The sequence below is a fragment of the Vigna unguiculata genome, chromosome 9 (assembly GCF_037176805.1).
Source record: "Vigna unguiculata cultivar grain cowpea cultivar isolate G323 ecotype 2 chromosome 9, ASM3717680v1, whole genome shotgun sequence".
NCBI classification, from domain to species: Eukaryota; Viridiplantae; Streptophyta; class Magnoliopsida; order Fabales; family Fabaceae; genus Vigna; species Vigna unguiculata.
Genome location: NC_140800.1, coordinates 35,364,496 through 35,375,595, shown reverse-complemented (window position 1 = coordinate 35,375,595; position 11,100 = coordinate 35,364,496). Strand labels below are relative to the sequence as shown.

The 11,100-nt window shown below is 32.7% G+C and overlaps 1 protein-coding gene across 3 annotated transcripts; it reads left to right on the top strand.

Annotated features, from left to right (window-relative positions):
- The first annotated feature begins 2,922 nt into the window (after window positions 1-2,922).
- LOC114164168 (ACT domain-containing protein ACR3-like) lies at window positions 2,923-9,675 on the top strand. Of its 3 annotated transcripts, XM_028048723.2 has the most exons (9): window positions 2,923-3,225; window positions 5,818-5,927; window positions 6,329-6,374; window positions 6,904-7,018; window positions 7,128-7,195; window positions 7,618-8,229; window positions 8,333-8,437; window positions 8,745-8,863; window positions 9,139-9,306. In XM_028048723.2, the coding sequence occupies exons 2-8, from the start codon at window positions 5,857-5,859 to the stop codon at window positions 8,844-8,846; spliced, it is 1,119 nt and encodes a 372-aa protein (XP_027904524.1). In that variant the 5' UTR covers window positions 2,923-3,225; window positions 5,818-5,856; the 3' UTR covers window positions 8,847-8,863; window positions 9,139-9,306. The 3 variants fall into 3 exon arrangements, with proteins under 3 accessions (XP_027904524.1, XP_027904523.1, XP_085523104.1); XM_028048722.2 differs by lacking the exon at window positions 8,745-8,863 and having other exon boundaries at window positions 9,139-9,675; XM_085666978.1 differs by lacking the exons at window positions 2,923-3,225; window positions 8,745-8,863 and adding an exon at window positions 5,464-5,500 and having other exon boundaries at window positions 9,139-9,675.
- The last annotated feature ends 1,425 nt before the right edge of the window (window positions 9,676-11,100 follow it).

Below are 11,100 nucleotides of genomic sequence, written 5' to 3'. Positions count from 1 at the left end.
TTTTTAAAATATTTTTCTTGTTTTTTGTTATGTTTCACGTTTTAAATGCTTGGATGATGCTTGTGATTGTGTGAAAATACAATGGTTGTGTTTCTGGCTGGATTGTTGCAGTTGCATGCAGGAGCAGGAGAGAAACTGATATTCTCGCCCAGGCGAGAATCCTCTAGCCTAAGCGAGAGTAGTAGAGAACTTTCCTTTGTCTCTGCGCGAGATGTCACTCAAGCGAAAATTATCGTCCGAGCGAGAGTAGTCCCCCCTAAGTGAGAAAGTCTAGCTTAAGTGAGAACTCGCAATGATGCAATATACTCTCGATTCGAGTACTCGCATAGGCAAGGATAGAATAGCTTAAGCGAGGGGACCCTGTCGCCTGAGCGAGACCTCTTAGCTTGAGCGAGAATAAGGCAGATTTGTTTCAAACTTTGTGATTTCACTTGTGGATTGGTTTAATTACTTTTAAAAGCATGAACATGTGACTATGTATGTTTTGTGATATTGATGTGCTTGGTATGAAATGAATTATGAATTAGTTGGTGCATTGTGGCATGAGATTATGATGTTTTGAGATAATACGTGGACTTGGTATGAGAACATGATATGGTATGAGCTAGATGTAATTCCATGAGTCTCTTGGTGAGATCTCATGGTAGTGTTGTAGTGTATATAATTAGATAAGGATTCAAACTCACATAGAGTAGACTGGTTCAAGTGGTGAGAGTAGCAAGAGGCCTTAGTCTTTGGTTGGATAATGGCCTTAGATGATCATGGGCTAACCTTGTGTATGGTAGGGTGAAATCCATTGGCAATGACTCTGCAGAGCGTAGAGACCACCACAAGTGCAAGCATCCAGTGAATCCGATCTCATTATACGTATCCGGATAATTGAGTTAGAGGGTCTAAATTGTTTGTCATCACATGCCTTGTATGTTGACTGATCAATTTGTTTATAATCTGTTTGCTCATGAATATGTTAAAAATTTATTTTCTCTAGCTTACCATTTCTTGTTGTGTTTGTTTCTTATTTGGTTTTCCTTTTTGCGATGATCACCAAATCCTTGGTATGAGCACATGTGGAGACTCTCGGTGATCGTGATGTTGGTGCAGATGTTGTTGTTTAGTTAGGCTCCTTGGTTCTTTGTTGCTCATTGTTGAGTCTTTCTCCTTATGAACTATTATTTTAATTTCCTTGCTCTGTGAGCAACCCTTTTGGACAACTGTCTTATGTTTACATTCTGCTCATGGCAAATGCTTTGTGTCTTAGTTTTCTTTCTATTCAGTATATTTTGGATAATTATAAAAGGTTAATTTTGATGTGCTTCTGTCCTTGCTCTATTTTATTATAACTATGCGACTTTTTATTTATTAGAATTATCTATTAGAATCATTCTTGTCTCAAATTTTGACACATTTTTGTTCCAAATTTTAAAAATGAATGTATATAATCTTCATAACCAAAATGTGTTCAATCTTTTTTTTTTCACATGTCAAATGCGTTTTAGGACTACGTTTGAGTTGTTAACACCATTTTAACATGTTCAAACTCAAATGTCAACTTAAAATATTGTCTAACAACCCAACAAAAATAACTATATTAGATTAAAATAACTATATTGATTCATTTATAAAGTTTGAGGATCAAAATGTATCCAAATTTGAAACAGAAATGATTTTGAATTTCACGTCAAAATCTAAGACTACAAATATATTTAATCAAATAATAAATTATTTTATGAAAGATATTGAAGCTTAGCATCAAAACGAAACGATGAATAACATCCCACGATGTAGAAGACAATATATTTTCAATAGCATTGAAAGGGAGATCGGATGGTAGAAATGAAGGACAAGAAGCAAAAGAAAAGAAGAACATTAACCAAGTGTACATCTCCAATTTAAGTTCATTTTTAAAGAATGTGTGACATGTTCATTTTAGCATGTAAAATTATCACTTTCTAAACTACCTTAACCTTAATATAAGAGAAATGATAACATAATTTCTTAAAAAAATAATATAAGAAAAATTAAATCATTATTTTAAATGTAAGAACCAAATTATTGATTAGATAATAATAATAATGTTTAAATAGTACATAAATATATTATATAACTATTGTATCATAATTTATACCTTTAAAAATGAACATTAAATATTCGGAAAATTAAGAAAAAAAATAATACAGAGATAATTTATTGTCAAATATATTTTAGAAATTAAATAACTTAATCATTTACAATTTTGTAATAAGTAAACAAATAAAATAATAAGTGATCTTTTAGTAAATAAATGTTCTTTACCTATCAATTTTTCTGTTAAAACATTGTCAGATATTTATAAAAAATAAAAATAGTGAAAATTCGTGACATGCTTTCAAAAGGAGAAAACAATTTACTTTAGTTACATAGTTTAGAAACAGAGAAAAGAAGAAGAAGAGTAAAACAGAGTACAGTGTAGTATATTGATTTGTATAGTACCCAATCTAAAGTTACTACCCACTTTAAAAACGTACACCATATAATTTTTATTTTTTTGGCGAAAAAAAAAAACTTATCTGGTAGTTCTGGATCAAATTACAAGAAAAACTAAATAATGTTTACATTAATTAAGTCTATTATTTTATTTTAAAAACATTTTCTCGCAAAATATTTTTGATTAAAATTTGATGAAGACAATAAATAAAGCAATCAGAAAAAACAATATTTTTAAAACATTAAAAAAAGTATATTTAATTTGACCAAACTTTTTTCTGTACGTACTACAAGTAGATAAGAAGAAACAGGGGGTGTCCAAACATGAGCATTATGGGCAATATGTAAAAGGTATCCAGAATCAGAATTTAGAAATTGATTAAATAAAAAACCATTCCACGAAGGGTGATTTATTTGTTTAACGATTCATTATTTATTAATCTTGATATTTAATGGGCTCCCACTTCCCAGAACCTCTGGCCACGCCACTTCGGAGCCTTTCCATTTGCTCTGCGAGAGAGAGAGAGAGAGAGGAGAGAGAGATTTGAATCGAGTGGTATTCCAACGTCGAAAGCATACACCAGAACACTCACACACACACACTCACTCACAAAGCTTTCTCCTCAAGTCTTCTCTCCTCTCTTCTCTTCTCTCTCTGTCTATATATCTACTCAGATTGGCCTTCTTCATGTGACAATTTGGGAGCTTCAAGGTTTTTCCTTGTGTTGGAATATTGGGACAACTCTCGTAGCAACAATTAAGGTATGTATGTTTTTCTTGTGAACTCTGTCGTCTGAGGAAGTAGTAGCTGTAGTATTAACAATGAATATACTCATGTTTCTCTAATCAGCTTCTTCTCGAGTTCTTATTCATATTCATTAATCCTCTGTGTTTTGTTTGGATGGCTAAGTTGGGGGTTGAGATTTGCGTAGAGAAACATGGTGGCTGCACTGTAGTTGCAGTGCGTCGCCGTTTCAGTTGACTGTTTTATAGTGTTATATATTATGTTTTTAAGTGGGAAAACAAAACAACCTACTCTAGTGTCTTTCTGTTATGCTTCTGTTCGCCGAGTAAAATATGCCAAAATCAATTAGTGGATACAGGACATCGATTTGAGAGTTTGTGGTCTGTGTTGTGTGTCTATTTATTTTATTTTTTTACCAATCAAACTTATATACAATTCTTTATATCTTTTGATGCTATTCTTTAATTCTTTTAATTAAAATTAAAACTGAAATTTATTAAAAACAAACTTTTATCGTGATGTCATGGACTTGAAACTAACTTTTCTTGTTTTAACGGAGGAATATAATCAAAACTGAGTTTTGCCATTTTTACTAATTACACGTTTAATTTTTATGGTCAAACAAATTTGATTTTTTATTCTATATTCTTTCGGTTGCCGTGTAACGGATTCTTTCTTGTTCCCTTTATCAAATATTAGTTTTGTTTGTAATATTCTAACAACAGTGCTCCATGAGTTTTTATAATGGAATACAGATTTTTTGTTACATGAACTCGGATCCTATCTAAGTGGGATGTTAACAGTGAGAAGCTTTTGTTTTCAGTCTCTTTTATTCTTTATGACTTTAGACCACAGAGACTAAAAAAAATTAAAAATAGTATTTATAAAAACTAAAACAGATTAAAATGGTTTGCACCGACACAAAAATATTTTTTAAGTATAAAAAATAAAGTTAAAGTGTGTATTCCCGTACAACTAAACGAGCAGTTAAACTTTATATTTTATTTCACTCAACTCTTGTTTTTTTTTAAAAAAAAAACATTTAAAAATAATTTTCTGAACTGAAAATAAATTTTGGACAGCTGGCAAATTATGGTACATGTGACATTTTGTGCTTAATTTGGAGGTTGTTTTCGCTTGTACATTCGAAAAGTTAAGCGTCATGATCCGTGTTCGAAAGTAGTTCCCTCTCTTGCTTTGTCTTAACTCTCCTCAGCCACATCTATTTCTTTCTCCGGGAAGCCAACTTTCTCATCTCACCATCTGAAGGACTCTGTAACAAATTTGTTATACTTTAGTTATTTATACCTAATCATATTTTTCCGTGAAAAAAGTATATATGTCTCAACCAGTTATATTCTTAATTCATAATTAATTTGTTTTTCTAATTTTAGAATATGTCGTTGGTTAGAGTCATGGTCAAGTTGGATTGCAGGGGGACCCTTTCAGATTTTGAGATAATCTTAGACAATGGGGTGATGTCAATTTGGCATGGTACGTCGTGGGATGAGTGAAATCACTAGGAAAGCAAAATAGAAATTAGGATTCGGGTTGCAATTGGAATCAAGTCTTTATGTCACATTCGTATGGTTTTTGCTTTTTTTTGGCTCAAGAATCTATTTTTCTTACTCACCAAAGCGTAAGCTACCTTTGAGCACCACATCACAAAATGGGTTCTTCTGGAAGTTAAATATTAATTTCGTTTGAAAATTCAAACTCTTCTCAAAGACACCTTTCAATGTTATGGGTCCTTGGTAAGAGTGGCTTTGGTTGTGGTAAAGAATGAGCTAAAGATATGACTTTTTCGTTTCCTTTTTCTATAACCCCGTTTCGGTATATTGATTATATCTGTTCTGTTCGCCCCCAAACACATACTAGTTATATTTCTTTTTCTTGCATTTCATGGAAGTTGGTGGAATGGAATGATTCTGGAACGAGACGAATCTGTATCAAATGGGAAAAAAATTATGATAAGGAAACTTAAAAAAATGATCAGATTCATTCAACTACTATCTGCATAATCCAAATCAACTTAGTGGAAAGTTTGTGAAGCAAAATGCTTTTTGGGGTGTGCTCAAAAGAAAAAAAGTAAAACACTTTTGCTGATGCCGTGATTCTCCAGGCATTCTTGTTGTTGACTCTTTATTCTTATCTCTCTCTGAACTTTTGCTAATACAATGCACATGGAACACTCAGCATTCACCTTATTCCTGATATCATGTTCAAAGGTCAAGATAAGGAGCATGCAGAATCGTAAATTCTGTTGTAGGGGATGCTTGAAGTGCTGAGTCAGTGAGTGACGAAACATTGTACTGATGATTTCTGCCTTATACTGTTTGACACACACAACATAAGAGAGGGAGAGTTTCAGTCTGATATGATAAGAATCAAGAATAACCAGCATAGAAATGTAGTCCATTATGGTGAAGTGTGACTGTGATATTAAACAGAGTCATCATGGAATAATTACTTGTGTCAAAACTATTAAATTGAAAAATATGGTAGTAATTGACGAACTCTTGTTTCCTTCTCTTCTGTGCATCTCTAAAATGATAAATTTTGTTACTGATGTACTGTTTTTTATCTGCATATTTTCCATGCTCATACAGGAAAACGAAGCACCCCCATTGACTAGAGAAGTTGATTAAATGGCTAAAGTTTGTTGGCCATATTTTGATCCCGAGTATGAGAACTTCAGCAATAGAATGAACCCACCAAGGTTTACTAAATTATTTTCTGGAATTACAAGTTCGCTTTTAAATGGTCAGCAAATTAAATAGCCTCTTTAAATGAAGGAATGGATCACTGATCATAATCATCATAAAATCAATTCTAGAGTTGATTTTCATGGATATTTAACCATCTATCAATAGAAAAATTCCCCAAGTGTCACTTGAGTGGATTTACTTACTAAACAAGAATGGAACAGAATATAAATTTAAAAAAGCTGCTTTAATTCCTCACTTGCTTTTGTTAAAAAAAGAGACAATCAACTCAATCCCATACCCATATGGAAGTAAAGGGCTCAACACCTTGTAGAATTGGGGTTTAAGGTAAGACTTTATAGAACCATCACAAAAAATGAATGGTTGATGATGAACTCTGTTTACAACTTTGCAGGGTCTCTGTGGACAATGAAAGTTGCCATGACTGTACACTGATCAAGGTATAATTATAAATAAAGAAATTGTGACTATTTTTCCCTTACCCACCTTGTGAGTTGTGATTTGGCCATTGAGCTTCTTAGGTGGCCCAGCTTCTGGTATTTAAAGTTTTCTTGAACTGTTGAACCTAGAGCTATGATTTTTTTTATTTATGTTCTAATTACATAAGATTTTCAAACTTAAAGTCAAATGAGATTTCATTAGTCCTTGATCAAAACCGTAGTCAAGCTTAATTTCAAGTGATCAAAAGAAAATCCTCACAGGATGATACCAGAAGTAGTAACAAAATTTGGACACAAAATTCAACAGATAAAATTCGTTGTCAAAATGGTCTGTATCCTGAAAAGTTTATTCCTTTTAAATGATGAACACCATATGATACTCACTGCATTGTCATGAGATCACCATTTTTCAAATTTCTTGAAAGAATCTTTTATATTTGGAGACTAGTGAATGCAATATGTAACTGTAGTGTGTTCCTCTACTAATCCACTTTTATCATCCTCTCCCCGTCAAAAAAAAAAAATACAGGTTGATAGTGTTAACAAACCTGGAATTCTTCTGGAAGTGGTGCAAATCTTGACCGACCTTGACTTCATAATTACAAAAGCTTACATATCTTCTGACGGCGGTTGGTTTATGGATGGTATGTTGTTACTAAATTGATCTTACATATTTCATGCTAACATGTGTCCAAGCCCTTTCTACCTAAATCAAATGTTTAGCAGCTAACTTGTTCGCCTAATGAAATGCAGTATTTCATGTCACGGATCAGCAAGGAAGAAAGATAACAGATAGCAAAACCATCGACTTCATTGAAAAGGTAACTATCAACCCTTTTTCTTGAACTCACTAATCTGATATAATTTTTATATCTAATATACCACGTAAACATGAAAGCCTTAAATTATTGGTGAAAAGTGAAGTAGCACAACACTCTCGGACATATACAAATAGACTAAAGAAGGGAGAAAGTTTTGAAGAGTAAACTTTGTCTCGAAAAACAGCATGATTGAGAAAGTTCATTTTTTTGGTTCCTTAAAAAACCATGACTGTAGTGTAAATCAGATATGTCAAGAGATATATAAATATTGAAGAAAGTAAGAAGCCAGTGATCAGATTCCCTTACTAGGAACCAGCAATCGGCTCAGTCTATCATTTCCATAACTGCATACAGTATAAAACCTATATAATAATGCATATCAAATACTAAGAGCTACTTGATAACAGTTTTTCTTACAATAGGCTCTAGGACCAAAGAGCCAGAGCACAGAAGGGGTGAAATTTTGGCCAAGCAAAAGGGTTGGAGTGCATTCTGTGGGTGATCATACAGCCATTGAACTAATTGGCAGAGACCGTCCTGGTCTCTTGTCTGAGATTTCAGCTGTTCTTGCCAACCTCCATTTTAATGTTTTTGCAGCAGAAGTGTGGACTCATAACAGGCGAATTGCTTGCGTTCTTTATGTCAATGATGCTACAAACCGAGCTGTGGACGAGCCAAACAGATTATCTCTAATGGAGGAGCAGCTGAACAACATCTTACGAGGATGTGATGGTGAGAAAGTTGCTAGGACTAGTTTCTCCATGGGTTTCACCCACATGGATCGGCGGCTTCACCAAATGTTGTTTGCTGATCGGGATTATGAAAGTTATAGAGTAGCACCAGACGTTAATTGTCCTCTCTCTTTCAGGCCTAAAATCACAATAGAACGTTGTGAGGAGAAAGGGTACTCAGTGGTCACAGTCAAGTGCAAGGATCGGGCAAAACTCATGTTTGACATTGTTTGCACTCTTACTGATATGCAATATGTTGTTTTCCATGCCACAGTTTCATCAGATGGCCCTTACGCATCCCAGGTATATTACATTGCTATTCTGTTCTGCATGTTTATACACTACAAGTGGTGAGACTCAAGTCAGAAGTGTTAACTAAAAGGGTTGGTTGATGTTGTACTTTTAGGAGTATTTTATTCGACATATGGATGGATGCACACTTGACACTGAAGGAGAGAAAGAAAGGGTCATCCAATGCATTGAAGCTGGTATTCGAAGAAGAGTAAGCGAGGTAATTAACATTCACATTTGAATTTGTTTCTATATGCTAGTTGAACTATTGCAAAAACAAAAACAAAAAGATGGATGAACTTCTAATTCTCAAATCTCCTCTCCCAGTAAGTCTCCCATGCTCTAAGAAGGATATTGGTTTTGTTTGGAAGTTTTATTGTAATCTTTATTTTAACTAAATACATTAGTCAGTAAGATACATGAATTTTAAGAGAGGCTTTACTATTTCTACTTAGTATGTAGTGTTTGTGATTGTACAGTAGAATGTTTTCTGAATTTAACATAATTAATACATTTTGCATCTGCAGCTATCTACTTGTATTGCTGCACTGGTACGGCAAATACATGAGCTAAGCATCATATGTCCACTAGTGACAGTGATGGGATCTTTTGCCTTCAATAGAGCTTAAGAATCTATATGCTCCATGTAATATCATCCACTTCCCTACATCTTAAAAACATAAAAAAAAATCACATAAAGGAAGAGTAATTATTTTCTTATATACTTTATTTTCAATCATATTCAAATTAGGCCTATGACAAACAGAATAACAGTTGTGCTGGGCATGCAGATTATCACGAGTTTATGTTGTTGACCAATTAGAAATTAACGTAAAAAGTTAGCATTTTGGTGATAATGTTAAGTAGTTTTTAGGGAACAGGGAATATATCTGAAGTCTTAGTCTTGATTGTGAACAACAGGGTGTGAGCCTTGAGCTGTGTGCAAAGGATAGAGTTGGGTTGCTGTCTGAAGTAACAAGGATTCTACGAGAGAATGGGTTGACAGTGTGTAGGGCAGGTGTCTCAACGAGAGGGGAGCAAGCATTGAATGTGTTCTACGTAAGGGATGCATCAGGGAACCCAGTGGACATGAAAACTATGGAAGCACTTGGCAAAGAAATAGGTAAGACAATGATGGTTGATGTGAAGAGAGTGCCAACCAATGCTACAGTACCAGAGACTCGAGGATGGGCTAAAACCAGTTTCTTCTTTGGTAACTTGTTGGAAAGGTTCTTGACCTGATAAACAATCTTGCATTTATTCTGAATGCTTTGTGAAAGACACATCACCATGTACAGAAGAATAAAGTTGTTTGTGTCTCAAACGTTAGCTGTGTTTGGACATTGACCTATTGTTGGTATCAGAATTCAGAACAATGCATTCTGTTTGTTATTCCACCTAACACACTTTCTGTATCTTTCGTGTATCATGTTTTGTTTTAAATTTTGAATTTATCTATACCATTGAGTTTTGTAGTTTACTTTCAAGATAAGTATTTCCAAAACTAAAATCAAAAATACTTAGAGAGATGTTTTATCATCGTGTCTGATAGAAGAAACTAAATTCTGCTTTGTGCCTTACACTACACTTCATTAATTGTATGAAGAATATATATATATATACACTACTTTTTTGTTTGAGAATAAAAATCAATTATGAACATTGATCAACGAAAGTTTTTAATGATATTTTATTTTACAGGTGATTATAAAAAAATGCTGTTTCGTACTTTTTAAGGTTTGCAAGTCAATGGAAATGTTTTTATATGAGCATTTAAAATAAATAAATGAAATTATTTCATCTATATTAATTATTCACAAAAATTATGAAATCTTGAATGAATCCCCGTGCAATGATTATTTTCCTGAATTTTGAAGTTGTAATATTGAGATAACAGTGTTTTTTCCACCTCTCAGAGCTATGAATCCCCATTTATTTTTTTTATATCATAGATATGATATAATTGATGGAATGCACTGAGACGAAAACCTGTGCAAGATTCAGTAGTGGTACACATTCCTCACTACAAAGGAATTCACCGTTTTCCTTTGCAAAACATGTCTGGATAAATGAAGAAAAAGATATGCTTTAAAATGCATGGATTAAAGGTACGCACTTAGGACAAATTGCCGAAAGCTGCAACAACTCAATAATAGTAATAATTAATAATAATAAAAAAAAACAATAAGACCTTCCATTCCCACTTGTGCATTCTCCAACCCTTTCCAATTCATTTAAATATTCGTTTCGTTGCGTGTTATTTCATTATTTGGGTTTTTTTATTCAGTTGTTATTTTTTCTTGAGTTTAGGTGTGTTTAATGTAACAGAAACCTTATTAAAAAATAACTAAACAAAACAATTTCATCTTGTTCTGTAGTTTGAAACGAATGCATTTAATTACAACTTACAAGTTTCACTTTAGGATTTATTGTATTTTTAGTTATTTAGGTACTGTAATCAAGTTTCTTTTTTGTCAACAAATATTAATTATTAATTGTTAATTTTTTTTAATGAAGATATTATAAATGAAGTGATTTTAGATCATCATATTATAATCGTATAAATGAGATTGTTTAATTATTTAAAACATTTGAGTTTTGTATTTTATAATTTAATCAATCATTTTGTATATTTTGTATATAATATATTGTATTTTTTATCTTATATTGATAATTAAATATTGAAAAATATGGATGATAATGCAAGTTAACTTACTCTATTTTGGTCGGTATTTAGTCCGTAAAAAGTAAGTCGAGATGACTTATCCTGTATAAAGAATAAAGACTAATTTCTTTTATTAGCCTCACATAATATTCAGCTCCTGGGTTGTAGGTCAGTCTGCATAAAAAATTATTCTTTTGTAATTCTTCAATTATAGTATA